At 45.0% G+C, this 23,256-nt stretch overlaps 2 protein-coding genes across 5 annotated transcripts; both read right to left on the reverse strand.

The window, feature by feature from the left end:
* Window positions 1-113: 113 nt before the first annotated feature.
* LOC119271992 (GDSL esterase/lipase At4g10955-like) lies at window positions 114-2,069 on the reverse strand. Its single transcript, XM_037553604.1, has 3 exons — window positions 1,817-2,069; window positions 1,412-1,519; window positions 114-1,240 (listed from the first exon to the last, which is right to left on the reverse strand). The coding sequence occupies exons 2-3, from the start codon at window positions 1,480-1,482 to the stop codon at window positions 280-282; spliced, it is 1,032 nt and encodes a 343-aa protein (XP_037409501.1). The 5' UTR covers window positions 1,483-1,519; window positions 1,817-2,069; the 3' UTR covers window positions 114-279.
* A 6,645-nt stretch (window positions 2,070-8,714) lies between these two features.
* LOC119268988 (fe-S cluster assembly factor HCF101, chloroplastic-like) lies at window positions 8,715-12,727 on the reverse strand. Of its 4 annotated transcripts, none has more exons than XM_037550719.1 (15): window positions 12,554-12,727; window positions 12,354-12,473; window positions 12,008-12,147; window positions 11,870-11,920; window positions 11,451-11,606; window positions 11,231-11,374; window positions 11,009-11,151; window positions 10,758-10,827; window positions 10,566-10,661; window positions 10,385-10,474; window positions 10,242-10,295; window positions 10,036-10,159; window positions 9,715-9,839; window positions 9,130-9,252; window positions 8,715-8,972 (listed from the first exon to the last, which is right to left on the reverse strand). In XM_037550719.1, exons 1-15 carry the CDS (start codon window positions 12,642-12,644, stop codon window positions 8,889-8,891), a joined length of 1,611 nt encoding a protein of 536 aa, XP_037406616.1. In that variant the 5' UTR covers window positions 12,645-12,727; the 3' UTR covers window positions 8,715-8,888. The 4 variants fall into 4 exon arrangements, with proteins under 4 accessions (XP_037406616.1, XP_037406615.1, XP_037406614.1 ...); XM_037550718.1 differs by having other exon boundaries at window positions 12,008-12,150; XM_037550717.1 differs by having other exon boundaries at window positions 12,354-12,476.
* Window positions 12,728-23,256: the final 10,529 nt, after the last annotated feature.

Here is a 23,256-nt window from a genome sequence, read left to right on the forward strand (position 1 = left end):
CCATGGACCTATCCGGAAAAGAAGGAATATACAGTGGTGGTTGTTTGTCAGTGGGTGATGTTCTATACGAACGTGCTTTTTTTTAATGAATTCATGTGAAATAAATCTTAAAAGTTGTGCTACTGGGCATGCCTTGAATCGAAAGTTCAAAACTACAGTAGTAGTATAAATCTTGTCTTCTCTTCTGCGTTGACAGTTTCAGGCTCTGCAGCCAACACAAATCATTTTCGAGTTTCAGTTTCTACGAGAGCCAGGATCCAGAGGAGGTTTGCCAGCCGATCAAGCGTACGAATAGGCCCTGCACTCCAGGGCCAAGTCCGGCCTCCACCACTGGTGGATCCCGTGCGCCGACTTGAAGTCCGGCGACGGGCCGCGGTTCACCGTCAGGACGGCCGAAGGGAACAGGTGCAGCGGCTCGCAGCCGCCCGGCTTGCCGATGCCCAGCAGCAGGTCCTTGACCGAGTGCCTCGTCGCCAGCCTCCCGACGGCGCCCGCGCCGATGTCCTCCATCTTCTTGCGGTGGTCGAAGTACCCCACGTACTCCGCGCTGATGGGGTCCGCCGGGTTCACCAGCACGTTCGGCACCCACCGCGCCAGGGCCGCGAAGGCTTTGTCGCTGCTGCCGCCGCCCTTGTGCAGGACGGTGGCCACGCCGGCCGTGACGAAGCTCTTGGCGATGCGGATGCCCTGCTTCACCTTCTTGTGCGGGATCCTCTCCACCGGCGCCGACAGGAACGGCGCGTTGAAGAGGAATGTGGTGAGGACGACGCCCGCCCGGGCCATGGTCTTTCCGGCGAGGGTTGAGATGGCGGACCCCAGCGAGTGGCCGGCCAGCCAGACGCGGCCGTGCCTCGCGACGTCGTGGATGGTCTGCATCGCGACGCGGAAGCGGGAGGTGTGCTCGATGCCGCTCCGGACGAGCAGGAGGTCGAGCTCGAGGTCCCTGGACGCGGAGGCCTTCTTGGTGACGGTCCCTCGGAAGGCGACGACGTAGTGCGGCGCGCTGGCGGCCGCCGCGGGGTCCATGAGGTGGTACGGCGGCTGGAACGCGTACACCGCGCCGAAGATGGAGGAGTCGGCGGCGTCCACGAGCGCCTGCCGCAGCTCGAAGTTGAAGAATTTCCACCACGCCGGCGCGCGGGCGTCGGGGCCCTGGCGGTTCCACTGCCGGTCGCGCTCCAGGACGTACACGCCTTGCACGAGGCTCGCCATGGCCGATCGCTGGTGGTGTGGGCAGTTCCTGACCGGAGCAAATCATCAAATGGCAAAGGTGATCAGATCAGCGGCATTTGCCAATGCAGGCTCCTCTGTTCTTCTGTTCCCGGAATCTTTTGCTCATAAACCATAGCAAAATCATGATGCCGTTATTATTCCTAGTTGATTTCAACGATGAAAATTGTCAACAACTTACCAATTCACGTATGTCAAATAGGTAGGTCCTGAAACCTCAAAGATGTCCTTCTGTGACGGCACTTTGCCCATCCTTGCCCCAATGGATCAGATTAGCCAGAAGGTTGCTCTGCACACGAAAATGAAATATGCATACTAAACGTGAGACAGCATCAATCTTACAAAGATATAACTGTCAGAGACTATTCAGGTTCCCAACCATGATACTCTTGGAATATAGACAGTGGACAAGTTCAGAGGAGAATATAAGCAAAGCATCCCAAGGTACATTTTCAGATTTATTCGGAACACAAAATGAAGCCACTCGATCCCATAAACCCACATTCCACAAGAACTCGTGATCAACACTGCACCCGTGATATGAGAGTGTGAATCATGAATCCAGAAAAGGGAGGCAGAAGATTACCAGATAAATTTCTTCTTCAATATCATATCATGCTCGGCGCGGCGGCATCCTCTCCCTCGTTGCCTTCTCTGGACTCTGAATGGGATTCATACTCTTATTTGGGCAACAAACCAGAGCATCTAACTGATTGGCAAAAAAATTATTCGGGCTGACCAAGTGCTGGAGAAGTTAAGAAATGGTGCTTGAAGAGGCGAAAGAGAAGACTTTGAGGTTAGGAGCACGAAATCTTCCCTCTTGTACAGCTGGGCGCACCACAAGTGGCTTAAATAACAAGACGCGCACCCCTTCCCGGATGCAGATTTGTGCAATATTACTTGATATGCATCTTCTTTCCATGATACACCAGCCGGGTAATGCTTGGATGCCAATTTTGGAGTGCCTCTTTAAATGCAGATTTGCACATTTCCTTCCCTGTGTACTACAACTAATGATTGGATGCAAGTTTGGATTGCTTCTTTAAATGCTTAATAAAAGAGGGGATCCGGCTTGCCTGCTCCCTCCCCATGCTTCCATCCGTGCTCCCACTTCATCCTACGGTTGTCCTTTTCCTTTTTTCCTTTCTAATCTAATCATCTCCCCCCTGATTTTAAGGGGGTGGGGTCGGGCCTTATTTTGTTCCAATCAAATCATGCCACGTATGCGGGAGCACGGATGGGCACACACGCGGGGAGCAGGCAAGTCTCATCCTAAAAGAGGGAGATAGATATGGTGCCGAAAAAGCCGATAATTGCTGACTTGGAAAATTGACAAATCAGAAAAAGGGTATGCATTCTCTTTACATTGTACTGGATGATGTCTCTTACTCAGCTCATTTTAAGAGCAACTCTAGCAGAGTCACCATATTACCAGCCTACATAACGCACAGTCGTCATAATGTGGTCTTCATATTTTCCCTGCAAGTAGGACCCATCTATCATTGGGTCATATGTTCTTTCTAGCCTACTTGCAATAATTTAGATCAAATAATGAGCATCATTCAACATATTATTACAAACCATTAAGCAACAAATAATCCGATCAAATAAATTGTTCAAGTAGAAATAAATAAATTTTAAAGCAATTTAAACGCACTATCTACCAGCAGCTACCAATGATGCTCAACAGCTAATGATGGGGGCTCGGTCTTCAATCCTCCGGCATGCCTCAAGAAATGCTTGAATGCAGCTCGTGTGCCTGCGAGGCTTGATGATTGTGCCAATATCTTCATAGTCAATGGAGCCTAGCATATCCCTCTCATCCTTTATGATCATGTTGTGTAGGATCACATGAGATGTCATGATATTTGCCAAGGCATCCTCGTTCTAGAAACGAGTAGGCCCCATGACAATTGAAAACATTGATTGCAGCACTCCAAATGCCCTCACAATGTCTTCCATTGAGCTTCTTGCGCCTTGGCGAAATGCTTATGTCTCCTGCTCTACGATTATAAATTACCTCCACAAATGCTGACTCTGATGGACAGATGTCGTCAGTTAGATAGTAGACTTGGTCATACTAATGGCAATTCATTGTGAAGTTGTGGAGTGGAGAAGTATCAATAGCTAGCCCTTGCAACCAGATGAGATCTGTAAGACATTGATGTCACTGTGAAATCCAGGCAACCCAATGTAGCATCGCCAGATCCACATAACTTCACAGGCAACACTTTCCAAAAATTATGGTTTGAACCTTGCAGTGCCCGATGGATTGGTCGTGCCAAGCTGCAAGGCAATTCTTTCACTTACAGTGCATGCATTCAACAGTCCCTAGCATCCTAGGTCAGCCTTTTCTTCATGCATAACTAGAATCTGAGTCGTGTCCTCGGCATTGGGTGCTCGTAGATATTTGTGATACATAAACCCGGACCACAGTTTCAGCAACACTTTCATGCACTTGATGATTATATTGTATCTTGGGCCACTCGAAGAGTGAATCACATGAATCTGTAGGAGAGCCATATGAAAACCCCAGAAGTCTCACGATCACTTTTTGAAAAGGGGAAAACCCAGGAGATCGACAACATCTGCTCGTTGTTGGAAGGCGTGCATGCCATCAGCAATTCGACGGAACAACCATTCGGTCATGTGGAAGCGTCACCGGAACACATGTGGTGGGAAGGTGGAAACCGACTCAAAGTAGTCGAGCATGAGTGGATCATGGCCAACAAATCTGTTCGGGCAAAATGTCGCATAATCAACATGTGATCCCGGGTGATTCCTCTTTGTTTCAGTTGATGTTATCCACTCGGCAACCAACAAATACCACATGGTCTTCTTCAACGTCCATGATTTCACTCTCGGACTCATAGCTTGAATTTAACGACGAATCATCGAGAAAACATTAGCTCCACCACCGGATCCATCTACACATAACGTGAATCCTATGTCATCTGCACGAATCTATGAATCTTGCTAAACTAAATTTATGAGGAAAGGGTGGGGAAATTTACCTCCGGGCAAGTCGTCGAGCACCTTGAGGTCACATGGCCGAAGGGGTGGCATGGTCGGGCGGCGGGAAGAAGGCGCGGGGTTGCGGCGAAACATGGGAGGTATGAGAATGGTTCAATGGAGGCGGCACGGGCCAAATCATGGCGGTCCAGTCTTTCGAGGTGGCATAAAGCGAAGGCAACACTGGGATGTGGTGGCAGCGCAAGGGAGCACGCATCTTGAAATTTTCGTGGCGCTAATATTTGGTTGGATGGAGGGCACACTGTATCGCCTCGCTCAACCTTAAATATGGAGGCTCGTGTGATGGATTTGGCGCGCCCTCCAAATATTATGACGGTCGAGGGTGGCATGGTGACTCTACCAGAGTGGCCTTTTTGGCCAAAATTGCCATAATGACCACTATTACACCAACTGAGTCGATATGGTAACTCTGCTAGATTGCTCGTACTAACTTTTAATCACATTGGTTTGTTATGTCTTATGTGTATACACTAACTGAAAGCATCTCCCAAAATACTTCCGCCCACCTCACTCGGGTGGCTCAGGTGAAACCCTAGCCATGTCATCCCCATCTCCTCCCTCATCTCTCTCCTTGTTTCCACTCGGCGAGGTTGACGGGCAAAGCCTGTGCAACGAGCGGTGGTGGTCGGCTTGTCTCCTAACTCGGAGGGGGGTGTCCTCGAGCGCGCCATGTCAGCTCTGCTAAGCGGTAACATGATGTATAGAGTCTGACACCTATCCGGTTCTGGAAGGTTGAAAGGAGAATTGTGACAAGCTTTGAATGGAAGCCCCGGTAAAGGGCGGCAGTAACTCTAACTGTCCTAATGTAGTGAAATCCTTTGTCACATAAGTAGTGACATGCACGAATGGTGTAACGATTGCCCCGCTGTCTCCGACATGGCCCTGGTGAAATTGAATTCTCCGTGAAGACACGAAGACCAACGGCTAGACGGTAAGACCCCGTACACCTTGATTATAGCTTCGACTCTAGCGAAAAAAGAGTATTGCGAGGCTCAGACTCCATGGTAGCGACTCCAGGCAGCTTTAGCGATGGACGCACTGTTGTGGCTGCAATGGAAGCACGGTGGCCGGTGGCAGCCAACTCGTGCATCCTTGCCTAAATATGGCCGCTAGAGGAGAACGTCCCTAGCCAAGGTGACGACTGACGACCCCCCATTGCAGATTGCAGTGGCGAGGATGAGTGCCGCCCTGCATATGGATCGATCTGGCTTGGAAACAGGGGCGTAGCTATGTACAGCTAGCCGGTGTCACTGGCACCGGGTACAATATGCACTTGCTTAATATAATCCATTGATTTAGTGTGTAGGTCATTAATTGTTTGACATGTAGGCATGTGTTCTTCCATGTGGACACTGGGTAATTTTTAGTCTGGATCCACCCCTGTTGGAAAGGGGGCATGCACTAGATTGTGAGCTCGATGGTTCTGCAATGGTTGTTGTGTGTCGTGTGCCCACCACGTAGGCAGATGGATTTCATGTGCATGGATGACTCGAGCTTCAATGTGAGCAGCCAGACCCACGACACAAGTTTGGCGGCTCCTTGACAGTCATGGCTGTGATAGGTAGGAAGACGTCCCACCCATCTGCTAGTGCCACTACCTTCTCTCGTCGTCACCGGTGGTGGTGGGACGCTCCTTCTCGAGGCGGTCGGCTAAGTGGCTCTGCGGGACATGTGCTTCTTTGGTGCATGGTTGTGATGCATGTTATGAGAGGCATGTGGCCTCTTCCAATGGACAATACGGTGGTTCTACATGGAGTACTGACTTGTGCAGCTTTCGGAAGGTCCGACTTCGGGGTGGTGTTTGGAACACCGCTTTTCATACGTATGGTGAAATCTCTTGTTATGTCCTTCATTGGTTGGACTAAGCAATGATGAACTCGCATCGTTACATCGTTGAACACACACGTAGTCTCCATGTTGCTCGAGGTCCAAATCCTTGATTGTTTGGTCTTGGCATTCATGATACAAATCATTGTCCTGGCTATCTTCGACCAGACGTGACAACAATAGTGTGTGGGTGTTATCTCTTCTTGAAGGTGTTCCTACGGAAGAAGTCGACTTAGTTGTAGGTGTTTTCTTCATATCTTATAATGGTTCTGTCATAGTTGTCTATGTCATGTACTCTGATTGTTGATGACTTTGACATTGTTACCTTGCATTAACTTCAATAAAATATGGATATGTGCATCTGATGATGTAGAGATCGGGAGGTTTATCCTTCCTTTTAGTAGAAAAAAAGATACACTAATTACTAGGGATAGCACTAAGAAATAACTCATTGTATAGTATGTTTTTATTGTCATCTCCGGATAAGAAGTTTGGCGTCTCCTTTATGTAAGTTTTGGAGTATTGAGTATGACACTTGCAATGTTTATGTTGCGGCCGGTCAAATGAAGAAGGAAAAGAAATTAAGTTTGTTGTTTTCAACAGGAATTGTTTTTAAAAAGAAACTAGAGTGAGTTAAGATATTCATCCGCAACTCCTTTGGCCGTCTCTTGCACGTCGTTTGGGCATTTGTGATATGTAGGCCGTGGGTGATGGAGAACACGTCTTGGCTCTCCCCATTTCCCCTCTCATCCTTGTCAATTTGTCATCTCTGTCCCTATTACTGTTTCCCTTTCCTTTCTTCTCCTTATTGAAACATATTCCTTACTGTAAAATCATGAGGATTTACAACTTTGAATGCTTTAAAGTTCAGTGGTACGTTATACAGTATGAACTATTAAGCTCCTAATTCCTTCCAAGGGGTTGGCCACATAAAAAAATCACGAATATGCAAAGCTTGCATATCTTTTATTGATAGAAAAGGTTGAAATAAGAACACAGGTACAACACATGACACAACCAAAGATGACGAAAACATGGTGCTCGAAGAAGAGAAACGTGGGATGCTTGACCCAAAACACAAGCTACAACACGGCGCCAAACTACCCGACCAAGAGAAACAACCCAAACCGAAATGATGCCCGAGTCTCGAAAACCATCACTGGGTACGCCATGAGCAACCAAGATGACGTCTTCATGAAGAGAAACGACACCATGACATCACCGTCGTTCGATCTGAGGAGTCAGACCTGGGGTTTCCCCCGTTGTTCGAAGAGGGGCATGAAGAAAGGGTGTGGCAATGCCTCCCAAAAGGACACGGCACCCTCAGGTGTCGCCACTGTCGCCACGGCCTATCTCTACTCTTTCTTATAAAAAAACCGAGTTAGTGATGATGGTGTGCCTGCCATCTTACAATATAGACCGTTCGATCTATATCTGACGGATAGAAAGCAAACTATGACAATTTTGCAAAAAGATACCCGCACCTCTCTCCATATTTGCAGATAAGCCCTTCCCTCGTTCATCCTTATCTCCCACAACCTCATTGTTGAGCAATTAAAAAAAGAAAACCTCTGAAACAATCTGGCATGATAGCCGCACGGGTTTTTGCACTCCTCCTCACCTTATCTCTTCTCTTTCTTGAGATATCATTAGTTTTTACACATGAGATTACTTCCGCATGGGTCAATCATAACATGTGTTTTATAAAAGAAATGCATCTTGACGTTCCGTGCAATGCATGGGCATCTTGCTAGTTTCCAAACAATTCTAAAACGACAGGATCCGAAGACGAGGAACATGTCAGCGAGATGGAACCGCAACATCCAGACGGGGAGGTACGCCCGCAGCCGAGGGGTTGGCAACGGACACCGCCGGGCGTGTGAGACAAAGGAGGGGCGAGGCAAGCAGGACTGGAGGCAATGGTTGACGGTCAGGGTTGAGGAGGCGACGACCGGGCGTAGAGGGCCCATACACGGGATGCGACGACAGCCGGCAACATCGAAGAGCCAAGATCCGGAGATACACAGTTCTGGACCGACGAGACCGAAGCCGTCAAGACGCCGGCGAGTTAAGAAAGCCGGAAAAGGGTGCAACTTTCATAGCACCCGGGCTGGAGCCGCAACCAGAAGGACGCTGGCAGGCCATGGACAATGGAGTACGCAGGTCTAGACCCTCCAGGACGGACGAGGATCCCCTGCCGTGGCCAAGCCTACCTTTGAGTCACTGACACACGGGTCCCACAAAGCATGGGGCCCACCTGTCAGTGACTCAAAGGCAGGGTATGGCAGGGATTGCAAAGTCAGAGGATCCACGTCCAGGACTGGAGCAGCACCGAGGACCCCCAAATCCGCGCGCCCAGAGCAGGGCCCACCTGCAGCACAAACAGGCGGAGCAGGGCCCACCTGCAGCACAAACAGGCGGAGCAGGGCCCACCTGCAGCACAAACAGGCAGAGCTGGCCAATGACATGCTAAACCCTTGTTTTCTTTGAGTAGTTCTTGACAGAAAAGTGCGATAGGTGTTAATTTGTAAAAAATATCGCATAGTCTGAATCCAACTGAAGTGTCTATGAGCACTTAAGTTGACAGAAACCATGGTTTCAGATTTCAGAGCACATAAGCGATCTGAACATAAGAAGACAAACATCTTAATTTCATATTTGAATAAACATTGCTTTTTCTACACTGTTACAATAATCACACAAAATTCGCTGTAGGCCTAGAAACTCCTTGAGCCTATCAAATCATAAAGGTATTTTTTTTTCTTTGTCCTTGATGGCTGAACATTATCTCTACTATATCACGAAGAGGCCACTGCAGCTGTTGCTGGAAGAGGAACATCCACTAACCTCTCAAGCATATCCAGTTGATCATAAGGTGCTATCTGCAAAGCATCAGATGCATATGCATTTTAGGTCTTACGTGTATACCATTTTTCAGAAATATGTTAGTGTCATCTAGATGTATCCCATAACTTTGCTGTACTCTTAAATTATCATAAACATTGACAGGAGATGAATCTAATTTCGTGTGTCATATACCTGACTAAATCCATCAGGCCAAGTTATAGAAACAGCATAGTTGCCCATCGGCCGTATCTCTTCAGGCTCGATGTCTTCAGGTACATCGCCGTACTGTACTTTCTGCTCTCCGGTCCATTCGTCCTGCAGAGAAGAACTACTTAGTATCTAAACTAATAAGCCATGAAATAGAGAGCTATGGAGACAGCCGGCGTGAAGGCTTCTGTACAGACCGTCTCTACATGGCAGACCTCCAGATCTACAATCTTGGGCGCTGTAGAGTAGCTGTACAGTTTTTCGGTTTTTGTTCCTCGTTTGGTTTTGTAGGGTTGTAGTTTTTGTTTAGTTCTCTTTTTATTTAGTTCCCTTTATTTGCTGGTTTGGCTCTAAGACTTGCGCCATCTCAGTGCCTTTTTCTAATACAAATTGTTACACATTTAGGAGTACATGAAAAGAAAACCATAAAATAGTTTTCTGAAATGAGAAGAGAAAAATGACGTGCATGACTTAGTTTCCCAAAAAGAGAACTGTATTAAGCTTTTGGTCTCTGTGAATGATGAACTGTAAATATATATCCAACGCATCATAAGGAAAGGGCATACACACCACACTTTGAGCAGATCGGTCATTCCGTCTGACTGTTGCTGGGTGCAAGAAGAACTCCTCATCTGAATCTGGTACTTTCACTCTGATTGCTCTAATTGATCTATCGTAGGACACTGCTGTTGAAACTGAAAATAAACAACAACAATTTTAACACAACATTAGCAAGAAGTATGTTTTATAGTGCAACACATGCAAACACAAGGTTGCACCAATACTTCTATATGCTTTCTTTTTCATGTCAAGTTAGTGCACATATGTTATATTCTGTTACTTCCGATTACCTTTAATAATTTAGATTATAGTTTGGAGCTTTTAATTTACCTTGTTGTCTGATTTTAGCACATTGTTGAACAACACATACTCCAAGATTCTGAAATATCTTGGAAACATCCCCTTGGGGATCAGCCACTACTTCCGGAATGCCAGTATCTCCAGAAGATGAAAGCTGTAAAATTACCAAACTATAATTTCCACTCATGTTTAGCCAAGTGCAAGCAGGATCTTTTTCTTTTTCGTTTTGGACTTACAGTTGGCCGTATAGGCAAATCAAAGAGGTTAGGTATTCCAAACTGCTGCACAACCTGAAAGAGTAATTGCATTGTCGAACAAACTCAATAGCTATCCAAGAGAAATGTGCTACAAATTATTAATTAATATGTATTTGTCTTGCCTGAGCCCCAGAACCTTTTCCAAATGGGTAATAGCGCTTTTCGTCAGCATCAAAGTAGCACATGTTCTCAACAACTGCAACACATGGAACCTTGGCAACAGAAGAGGTACAGAGACAAGTCAATGGAAGAATACTTATCAAATTAGACTATTCATGCATCATGTTGTGCAAGATTACACACCTTAAGCTTAGAGAACATCCGAACACCCTTAGCAACATCAATAAAAGCCAGCTTCTGAGGGGTAGTAACAATCACAGCTGCAGTCAACGGAGCTACCTGGTGTTTCGGGCGTGTTATACTTCGAGATGCTTTCAGTATGATCCTAATTCACTAGGATATATAATATGCATAGCGAAGTTGCTAGAGAAGCACCTGACAGAGTGTTAAGTGTATATCGCCTGTTCCGGGAGGCATATCAATGACAAGATAGTCAAGTTCGCCCCTTCATGCAATAAACAACAGTTTCAAGTTCTTTTTATTTAAAGGTAATTAAAAAAGCTGTTTGGTATATACGTAGTAGCTGGAAGTAATGGCTATTAAATATGTCATGTGTTTCCTCAAAAAAAATATTAATATGTCATGTGCATCTGATGCTTTAGACAGGAACTGTTGTCTTTGCATACCAGTCAGTCGTGGTCAGCAACTGATTAATGACTCCTGAAACCATTGGACCACGCATGATCGCTCTTCCTTGTCCAGCAAAGCCAAAAGACACCAATTTGACTCCCAAGTATTCAGTCGGAAGAATACTTTTGCTTTCTGGGTTCTAAAGGTAAGTCTGTTTACCATTATTAGTGCAAACACTAAATTCCATGTTAACATAAAGATCCAACCATCAGGCTTACCACCACTAGCAGCCGGTTCACTGGAGAAACCATATTTGGTAAGCTTGGACCAAAGACATCGGCATCGAAAATCCCAACCCTGGCCCCCATACCAGCTAAGGTATAAGCGAGATTTACTGCGACGGTAGATTTTCCAACTCCTCCCTGGAGACGTGAAAATGGTCACTAAAAGGAGTTTTTTAAGGTATCGTTCGATGTGTGCAGGAGTACCAAGTCTTGCCTTGCAACTTGAGACTGCTATGATGTTTGAAATTTTCTTCAGTCCTTCTGGGAGGTCCCCTGCATAAACTGGCTGTGCAGGTTGTGCAGACATTGTAACATTGACCTTCTTGACCCATGGAAGTGCTGCAACGACCTCATTTGCCTTTTCTTCAAACTGTACAGCACAAGTTCAGAGTTTTAGGCAAAGCCATTCCTTGGAAGGGATAATACAGATGCAATGTTATCAGACAAAAATCATATGAACGTCATTGCACAGCACTTTTAAATAGCAGATATACGGTTCAAGTGCAGATCTACCAATGCATAGCAATTGAAGCATAGCTGACATAAGTGGTCGTTAAGATGTTGGCGCTGACTTATGCCATGAAATGGTCAGACAGCGAATAATCAGATAACTGAACACGAGAACTGCCTCACCATGTCCTTGACTGGGCATGCAGGGGTTGTCAGCTCCACACGAAACGAGACCTGAAGACAGTGAAACTAATTGGTAAATCCCAGGCAATGCCGGCTAATCTCTGTCGCATCTCATTCGATCAAGAAGTGCCCTTTTACCTCCTCTAAGGTCTCGCTGATCTCCAAATCCTTGATGAACCCACACGAGACGATGTCCGTGCCGAAATCAGGATCGATAATCTGGGAGAGCGCGATGAGCACGTCCCTCTTGGCATCTTCCAGTGAAGCGACCACCGCACCTGCTGGGGGATTATACAGACACCAGAGCATACACACACAAGTTACACACACATATATATCTTCAGTTAGCAGGGCAGTAAGCCCAGCAACAGGCACAGGCCAGTGCATAAATTCAGAGTCGCCAGGAATTCTGCGACTGCTGCTGCTAATTCTACTATGGCTGCGATGGCGAAACATGCAAAAGCTCGGGAGGATTTGAAGTTACCGCCGGACGACGCGGCTCTCGCGCAAGGCCGGCGCCGGCCCACGCGCGGCGACAAGGGGGGGCGGGCATGCGACTGGATAGTGGCCGCCGCGGCAGGAGGAGCCTTCGCTGGCAGGGCACCTGCTGCATGTGGATGTATGCTTCATGAGAGCTGAGACATCATCCATCGATCCATTCACGGGGGACAAGGGCGGCCTCACCTCTTGGGGTTGGAGTCGGGGAGACGAGATGAGGAGCGGGCGGCACGACGAAGGAGGCCGGCGCGGTGTGGAGGGTCCGCATTGCCGCCATCTCCGCCGGCGAGGAAGTGTCGATGGGATGGATGATGAGGGCGGAACGGGGGAGGGAGTGGCCGTCTTTGGGCCGCTGGTTGTGTGGATTTGGTTTGCCTCGTGGCTTAAAGATCAGTAGCAGCGCAAGCAAGAGCTGCCCTCGTAGTGACACGGCCACTGATGAGTGGCTCCCACATGATACTCTCCCCGTCTACTGTTTGGGAGCACACGATGGTATTTTAGAGTGTCACGTGAGATAAATATTAGGGAAACACTAAAAATCTGACGTCTGATTTTTAGAGATTCAAGATGAATGATGTCCTATCTGTCGGATTGATCTGCATGAATCGCCGCGCAGATCCATCACCCACGTCAGATTCTGAACATGTTCGGTCCGTATCGGATCGTGATAAACATACAGCCCAGCCACTCCCCTTTCTTTTCACCATTGCCCTCAGTCGCCATTTCATTTCACAAATTGTGCAGTCGTTGTTCATTGTTGTTCTCCTCTCCTCGATGAGGCGCAAAGTTCGGTAGAGGAAAAGCGGTTGCCGAAGGAGGAGGGGGAGCAGCCGCCACCGGCCGCATTTGTGAGCGACGGTGTCTTCCCACTGCCTCTACTTCTCGCGACGACCTAGCATTATACCTTGAGAGAGAGAAAAAGAGAAAAAAGAAAGACATCAAAACAAGATGTATCAGAAAGGCATAAAATGAGAGAGAAGAAGCAACATCATTATTCATTTTAGAGTACACATGTAGAGTGCTTTAAAGTAGTATCACTTCATTGCATTTCATTGTCGAGAGTTCATGAGTCTTATTTACATACTAGTGGGGAACTTCATGTTATAGAACTTGACTTGTACATTTCAATGATGAGCCTCCTCAAATAAGCTCTAGGTCTTGATGAGTAAGTAAGTTGGATGCACATCCATTAAACCACAAGAGAGCTTTCATTCATACACTAGATGACCCATTGCGCCATTGCCGCAATGACCAACTGCAACCAGGAAGTTAAGCAAACTATGGGCAATACGTTCAATAAATGTTCATTTTATGAATTATCCTCACATATGAGAACACAAAGAAGAAATGGACAAGATAAATAGTGATAACCACCTCTGGATAATAGGAAGTGCCTGTTCATACTAGCCGCACTTAGACACGACCTTGGTATCGAAGAGGTCAGACATGAACACAGTTTTGGATGAGAGAAATCACTCTTGTGGGGTAGTTTGTTAAGGACCACTAGATGAACGCATGTTGAGCAAGCAACACCAAACTAGACGAACCAAGATCCATCACAACCACCTAACCAGCAACCTAAATGATCCATTTGCACCTAGCAAATGTGAACAATTTTAAGCATGTTTCTCGTTAATTGTGTGCAATTGATTATATTTGTATTTTCCTTGTATTTAGTAATGACAAACAGCAACGATCGTTGCTCATTTGCTTCTTGACCGGCCAAGGCACCCCAACAGTTGGGTCAGTAGAAAACCCGACCACACCCCCCATGACAAATGACTTGCATCGGGCACGGCAATGAGTATGGTCATACTGTGTTATTTCACTTCCATATTTTGCTGAGGTAACACGTTCAAGAGACTCATACGACCGCATGTTCTCATACCATGCATACCCAGCAAGGTTCCACATAGTTTTGCGAACCTTCCATTTTTTATTCCCTATTCTTACTTCCTACTATCTATTTTCTTCTTTTCCTTTTTATTTTTTTCCAATTTGCAATTTTATAATTTCATGAACATTTCTTGAATTCACAAATATAGTGGAATATCATGAACTTTTTAAATTTTAAATTTTATTTGAATTTATGAACATTATTTGATTTTACAAAACAAAATCAATGATTTTTTTGAATCACGCGATTTTTTTAAAAAAACATCCTGAGCATTTTTGGATTCATGATTTTGTTTAAAAACTATTGTGAACATTTTTGTGTGCATATTTATCAAATTTGTGAACATTTTTTTATTTCTTAAATTCATGAACATATTTGGACTCTGTGAACCTTTTGAAATACTTGAACGTTTTTTTTCGAATGCGTGAATGTCTTTTAAAATCACAAACATTATACAAATTCAAGAAGAATTTTGAATTTTGTGAACTTTCTTTTGAAAGCTTGAACATTTGTCCAAATTCATGAACATGTTTTAATTAGTGATTTATTTTTTTTAAAATCGATCATATTTTGAATTCATGTGAACATTTTTAAAAATTGCAACCATGTTTTGAATTAATATAATGTGAACATTTGTCCTTTTTAAAATTCATGAACATTATTTTAAATTTGTGAACGTATTTTGAATTGGCATTTTTTTCAAATTCATAAATCTCTTTCGGTTTTGCTAACTTTTAAAAATTCATAATCTTTTTATTAAAATAAAAACTGCTGAAATGAAAAAATGAAAAGAAAACATTCGCTCGCTTGCTTGCTGGGAGACTCACATGTAGCGATCAACTTTTTTCCCTTGGCGTTCGTAAGCAGATGGACCCGCCCACTTGAAGTTCACGTGGGCGAGCATTCGCCCATCCTGTTGCAACAACGCCCGGCACGTCCCCGACGCGGATGAGGATGGATATTCCTGTTTCGGCTTTCTAGTCTTGTTACCAACATTTGAGCCTTGTTCATCCTACGGAACAGGCACCCGGCGCTACGCCTCACTTTGCACACGCAAGCATTTGCCCAAGGATTTGCCTTGCGCACGATGCGGCAATAGGAGGCGTTTGGTGGGCGGCATCAAGCCCAACTAGTCTCTCGCAAGCCAAGTCGGAGATGTTTGGCTGCCTAGCTTGCACGAAAAAATTGACCTGCCCTAAACTTAGAGCACCTTGTTGGGAACGCAGTAATTTAAAAAAAAATCATACGCACACGCAAGCTCATGGTGATGCATAGCAACAAGAGAGGAGAGTATCGTCTACGTACCCTCATAGACCGTAAGCGGAAGCGTTATGACAACACGGTTGATGTAGTCGTACGTCTCCACGATCAACGGATCTAGCACCGAAGGTACGGCACCTCTGCGATCTGCACACGTTTAGCTCGGTGACGTCTCGCGAACTCACGATCCAGTAGAGCTTCGAGGAAGAGTTTCGTCAGCACGACGACATGATCACGGTGATGATGTTGCTATCGGAACAGGGCTTCGCTTAAGCTCCGCTACAATATTACCGAGATGGATTATGATGGAGGAGAGGCACCGCACACGACTAAAGATCAATGATCAACCGGTGTGTCTATGGGATGCCCCCCTCCCCCGTATATAAAGGAGTGGAGGAGGGGGAGGGGGTCGGCCTCTCTAGGCACACCCAAGGAAGTCCTACTCCCACCGGGAGTAGGATTCCCCCCTTCCCTTGTTTTGTTTTAGGAGAGAAGGAGGAGGAAGAAGGAAGGAAAGGGGGGTCGGCCCCCTTCCCAATTCGGATTGGGCTTGGGGGGCACCCCCCCTCCTTTGCTTCTTCTCCCTCTCTTCCACTAAGGCCCAATAAGGCCCATACACCTCCCGGGGGTTCTGGTAACCTCCCGGTGCTCCGGCATACTCCCGATTTCATCTGAAACCATTCCGATGTCCAAATATAGGCTTCCAATATATCGATTTTTACGTCTCGACCATTCCGAGACTACTCGTCATGTCCGTGATCAAATCCGGGACTCCGAACTATCTTCGGTACATCAAAACACATAAACTCGTAATACCGATCGTCGCCGAACGTTAAGCGTGCGGACCATACGGGTTCGAGAACTGTGTAAACATGACCGAGACATGTCTCCAGTCAATAACCAATAGCGGAACCTGGATGCTCATATTGGCTCCTACATATTCTACGAAGATCTTTATCGGTCAAACCGCATAACGGTATACGTTGTTCTCTTTGTCATCGGTATGTTACTTGCCCGAAATTCGATCGTCGGTATCTCAATACCTAGTTCAATCTCGTTACTGGCAAGTCTCTTAACTCGTTCCGTAATGCTACATCCCGTAACTAACTCATTAGCTACATTTCTTGCAAGGCTTATTGTGATGTACATTACCGAGAGGGCACAGAGATACCTCTCCGACAATCGGAGTGACAAATCCTAATCTTGATCCATGCCAACTCAACAAACACCATCGGAGACACCTATAGAGCACCTTTATAATCACCCAGTTAATTTGTGATGTTTGGTAGCACACAAAGTGTTCCTCCGGTATTCGGGAGTTGCATGATCTCATAGTCATAGGAACATGTATAGTTATGGAGAAAGCAATAGCAATAAACTAAACGATCATCGTGCTAAGCTAACGGATGGGTCAAGTCAATCACATCATTCTCTAATGATGTGATCCCGTTAATCAAATGACAACTCATGTCTATGGTTAGGAAACATAACCATCATTGATTCAACGAGCTAGTCAAGTAGAGGCAAACTAGTGACACTCTATTTGTTTATGTAATCACATATGTACTAAGTTTCCGGTTAATACAATTCTAGCATGAATAATAAACATTTATCATGATATAAGGAAATATAAATAACAACTTTATTATTGCCTCTAGGGCATATTTCCTTCAGTCTCCCACTTGCACTAGAGTCAATAATCTAGATTACATTGTAATGATTCTAACACCCATGGAGTCTTGGTGCTGATCATGCTTTGCTCGTGAGAGAGGCTTAGTCAACGGGTCTGCAACATTCAGATCCTTATGTATCTTGCAAATCTCTATGTCTCCCTCCTTGACTTGATCGCGGATGGAATTGAAGCGTCTCTTGATGTGCTTGGTTCTCTTGTGAAATCCGGATTCCTTTGCCAAGGCAATTACACCAGTATTGTCACAAAAGATTTTCATTGAACCCGATGCACTAGGTATGACACCTAGATCGGATATGAACTCCTTCATCCAAACTCCTTCATTTGCTGCTTCCGAAGCAACTATGTATTCCGCTTCACACGTAGATCCCGCCACGACGCTCTGCTTGGAACTGCACCAACTAACAGCTCCACCATTTAATAAAAACACGTATCCGGTTCGTGACTTAGATTCATCCGGATCAGTGTCAAAGCTTACATCGACGTAACCGTTTACGACGAGCTCTCTGTCACCTCGATATACGAGAAACATATCCTTAGTCCTTTTCAGGTATTTCAGGATGTTCTTGACCGCTATCTAGTGATCCACTCCTGGATTACTTTGGTACCTCCCTGCTAAACTTATAGCAAGGCACACATCAGGTCTGGTACACATCATTGCATACATGATAGAGCCTATGGCTGAAGCATAGGGAACACCTTTCATTTTCTCTCTATCTTCTGCAGTGGTCGGGCATTGAGTCTGACTCAACTTCACACCTTACAATATAAGCAAGAATCCTTTCTTTGCCTAATCCATTTTGAACTTCTTCAAAACTTTATCAAGGTATGTGCTTTGTGAAAGTCCAATCAGGTGTCTTGATCTATCTCTATAGATCTTGATGCCCAATATATAAGCAGCTTCACCGAGATCTTTCATTGAAAAAATCTTATTCAAGTATCTTTTTATGCTATTCAGAAATTCAGTCTCATTTCCGATCAATAATATGTCATCTACATATAATATCAAAAATGCTACGGAGCTCCCACTCACTTTCTTGTAAATGCATGCTTCTCCAAAAGTCTGTATAAAACCATATGCTTTGATCACACTATCAAAGCGTATATTCCAACTCCAAGAGGCTTGCACTAGTCCATAAATGGATCGCTGGAGCTTGCACACTTTGTTAGCACATTTTGGATCGACAAAACCTTCTGGTTACATCATATACAACTCTTCTTTTAGGTATCCATTAAGGAATGCAGTTTTGACATCCATTTGCCAAATTTCATAATCATAAAATGCGGCAATTGCTAACATGATTCAGACGGACTTAAGCATCGCTACGGGTGAGAAGGTCTCATCATAGTCAACTCCTTGAACTTGTCGAAAACCTTTCGCAACAAGTCGAGCTTTGTAGAAGTAACATTACCGTCAGCGTCAGTGTTCTTCTTGAAAATCCATTTAGTCTCTATGGCCTGCCGATCATCGAGCAAGTCAACCAAAGTCCATACTTTGTTCTCATACATGGATCCCATCTCAGATTTCATGGCCTCAAGCCATTTTGGGGAATCTGGGCTTATCGTTGCTTCCTCATAGTTCATAGGTTCGTCATGGTCAAGTAACATGACTTCCAGAACAAGATTACCGTACCACTCTGGTGCGGATCTTACTCTGGTTGACCTACGAGGTTCGGTAGTAAATTGATCAGAAGTTTCATGATCATCAGCATTAGCTTCCTCACTTACTGGTGTAGGAATCACTAGAACTGATTTTAGTGATGAACTACTTTCCAACAAGGGAGAAAGTACAATTACCTCGTCAAGTTCTACTTTCCTCCCACTCACTTCTTTCGAGAGAAACTCCTTCTCTAGAAAGGATCCATTCTTAGCAGTGAATATCTTGCCTTCGGATCTGTGATAGAAGGTGTACCCAACAGTCTCCTTTGGGTATCCTATGAAGACACATTTCTCTGATTTGGATTCGAGCTTATCAGGTTTAAGCTTTTTCACATAAGCATCGCAACCCCAAACTTTAAGAAACGACAACTTGGGTTTCTTGCCAAACCACAGTTCATAAGGTGTCATCTCGACGGATTTAGATGGTGCCATATTTAATGTGAATGCAGTTGTCTCTAAAGCGTAACCCCAAAATGATAGCGGTAAATCAGTGAGAGACATCATAGATCGCACCATATCTAGTAAAGTACGATTACGACGTTCGGACACACCATTACGTCGTGGTGTTCCAAGTGGCGTGAGTTCCAAAACTATTCCGCATTGTTTCAAATGAAGTCCAAACTCATAACTCAAATATTCGCCTCCATGATCAGATCGTAGAAACTTGATTTTCTTGTTACGATGATTTTCCACTTCACTCTAAAATTATTTGAACTTTTCAAATGTTTCAGACTTATGTTTCATTAAGTAGATATACCCATATCTGCTCAAATCATCTGTGAAGGTGAGAAAATAACGATATCCGCCGCGAGCTTCAATGTTCATTGGACCACATACATCAGTATGTATGATTTCCAATAACTCTGTTGCTCGCTCCATTGTTCCGGAGAATGGATTTTTATTCATCTTGCCCATGAGGCATGGTTCGCATGTACCAAGTGATTCATAATCAAGTGATTCTAGAAGTCCATCAGAATGGAGCTTCTTCACGCGCTTTACACCAATATGACCTAAACGGCAGTGCCACAAATAAGTTACACTATCATTATCAACTCTGCATCTTTTGGCCTCAATACTATGAACATGTGTATCACTACTATCAAGATTTAGTAAAAACAGACCACTCATCAATAAGGATGGCAATTTTATCCATGGACATGGATATCCATGGATATCCGACCCGAATGGATAGGGTTTGGATATGCTTTTGTGTCCATGGGCGGCGCCCAAACCCGACCCGATTGTTCGTAGATAGGGCATGGATATAATCTTGTACCCATGGATATACCCAAACCCGACCTGATAGTATGACTTAATGGGGGAAAATCTGCTATCCCTGCCCCACGGTCATATGTCCCACAACAATTTTACACTTTTTTTTATCTAAAACATGCATAAGAAATTACACAATCCCCATCGTAACTTTTTTTAGTTGACATTCAACCCCCTCTGTAACATATCCAACACACCTTCCCTTATTTTTACCTCCTTCTTAAATGCCTCGTCATTCTCATCTGTTAGAAAAATACTAAGTGATCTTAGGTTGTTAGTGGATGTTGATTTACCATAAGTGAAGCCTAGCCTACCACGAGGTGAAGAATGGAAGAGTTTATGTTAATATTGTGTTATGTCTTATTTATATGTATCGAGAGGACCCAATGGATATCCAATGGGTATGGATATCCATCGGATTTGGACACTGACAGAATTTTTCACCCATGGATTTTTTCATGGGTGGGCAAAGACTGTCTTCATGGACATGGATATGGATTTGAGATTGTTCAACCCGATCCAAACCCGACCCATTGCCATCCTTACTCATCAAGGGTGCATGACCATAAAAGATATTACTCATATAAATAGAACAACCATTATTCTCTAACTTAAATGAATAACCGTCTCGCATCAAACAAGATCCAGATATAATGTTCATGCTCAACGTTGGCACCAAATAACAATTATTTAGGTCTAAAACTAATCCCGAAGGTAGATCTAGAGGTAGCGTGCCGACGGCGATCACATCGACTTTGGAACCATTTCCCACGCGCATCGTCACCTCGTCCTTAACCAATCTTCGCTTAATCTGTCGCCCCTGTTTCGAGCTGCAAATGTTAGCAACTGAACCAGTATCAAATACCTAGGCACTACTTCGAGCATTAGTAAGGTACACATCAATAACATGTATATCAAATATACCTTTCACTTTGCCATCCTTCTTATCCGCCAAATACTTGGGGCAGTTCCGCTTCCAGTGACCAGTTCCTTTGTAGTAGAAGCACTTAGTCTCAGGCTTAGGTCCAGACTTGGGTTTCTTCACTTGAGCAGCAACTAGCTTGCTGTTCTTCTTGAAGTTCCCCTTCTTCCCTTTACCCTTTTTCTTGAAACTGGTGGTCTTGTTGACCATCAACACTTGATGCTCCTTCTTGATTTCTACCTCCGCAGCCTTTAGCATTGCGAAGAGCTCAGGAATCGTCTTATCCATCCCTTGCATATTATAGTTCATCACGAAGCTCTTGTAGCTTGGTGGCAGTGATTGAAGAATTCTGTCAATGACACTATCATAAGGAAGATTAACTCCCAGTTGAGTCAAGTGGTTGTGGTACCCAGACATTCTGAGTATATGTTCACTGACATAACTATTCTCCTCCATCTTGCAGTTGTAGAACTTATTGGAGACTTCATATCTCTCAATCCGGGCATTTGCTTGAAATATTAACTTCAACTCCTGAAACATCTCATATGCTCCATGACGTTCAAAACGTCATTGAAGTCCCGGTTCTTAGCCGTAAAGCATGGCACACTAAACTATCGAGTAGTCATCAGCTTTGCTCTGCCAGGTGTTCATAACATCTGGCGTTGCTCCTGGAGTGGTTTTTTCACCTAGCGGTGCTTTCAGGACATAATTCTTCTATGCTGCAATGAGGATAATCCTCAAGTTATGGACCTAGTCTGTGTAGTTGCTACCATCATCTTTCAACTTAGCTTTCTCTAGGAACGCATTAAAATTCAACGGAACAACAGCACGAGCCATCTATCTACAACAATATAGACATGCAAAATACTATCAGGTACTAAGTTCATGATAAATTAAAGTTCAATTAATCAAGTTACTTAAGAACTCCCACTTAGATAGACATCTCTCTAATCATCTAAGTGATCACGTGATCCATATCAACTAAACCATGTCCGATCATCACATGAGATGGAGTAGTTTTCAATGGTGAACATCACTATGTTGATCATATCTACTATATGATTCACGCTCGACCTTTCGGTCTCTAGTGTTCCGAGGCCATATCTGCATATGCTAGGCTCGTCAAGTTTAACCCAACTATTCTGCATGTGCAAAACTGGCTTGCACCCGTTGTATGTGAATGTAGAGCTTATCACACCCGATCATCACGTGGTGTCTCGGCACGACAAACTGTAGCAATGGTGCATACTCAGGGAGAACACTTATACCTTGAAATTTAGTGAGAGATCATCTTATAATGCTATCGCTGAACTAAGCAAAATAAGATGCATAAAGGATAAACATCACATGCAATCAATATAAGTGATATGATATGGCCATCATCATCTTGTGCCTTTGATCTGTTGGGGAACGCAGTAATTTCAAAAAAAATCCTACGCACATGCAAGATCATGGTGATGCATAGCAACGAGAGGTGAGAGTATCGTCTACGTACCCTCGTAGACCGTAAGCGGAAGTGTTATGACAACGCGGTTGACGTAGTCGTACGTCTTCACGATCGACCGATCTAGCACCGAAGGTACGACACCTCCTTGATCTGCACACGTTCAACTCGGTGACGTCCCGAGAACTCACGATCCAATAGATCTTCGAGGGAGAGTTTCGTCAGCACGATGGCGTGATGACGGTGATGAGAATGCTACCGAAACAGGGCTTTGCCTAAGCACCGCTACGATATAACCGAGGTGGATTATGGTGGAGGGGGGCACCGCACACGGCTAAAAGATCAATGATCAAAGTGTGTGTCCATGGGGTGCCCCCCTCCCCGTATATAAAGGAGTGGAGGAGGGGGAGGGCCGGCCCTCTCTATGGCGCTCCCTGGGGGAGTCTTACTCCCTTCGGGAGTAGGATTCCCCCTTTCCTAGTAGAAGTAGGAGCCCTTCCAAGTAGGAGTAGGAGAGGAAGGAAGGAGGAGAGAGGGAGGAAGGAAAGGGGGGCCGGCCCCCTCCCAATTCGGATTGGGCTTGGGGGGCGCGCCTCCCTCTTTTCCCTTCCCTCTTCTCTATTCCACTAAGGCCCAATAAGGCCCATATACTCCCCGGGGGTTCCGGTAACCTCCCCGTACTCCGAAAAAATGCCCGAATCACTCGGAACCATTCTGATGTCCAAATATAGGCTTCCAATATATT

This window comes from Triticum dicoccoides, chromosome 3A (genome assembly GCF_002162155.2).
Source record: "Triticum dicoccoides isolate Atlit2015 ecotype Zavitan chromosome 3A, WEW_v2.0, whole genome shotgun sequence".
In the NCBI taxonomy this organism is placed as follows: domain Eukaryota; kingdom Viridiplantae; phylum Streptophyta; class Magnoliopsida; order Poales; family Poaceae; genus Triticum; species Triticum dicoccoides.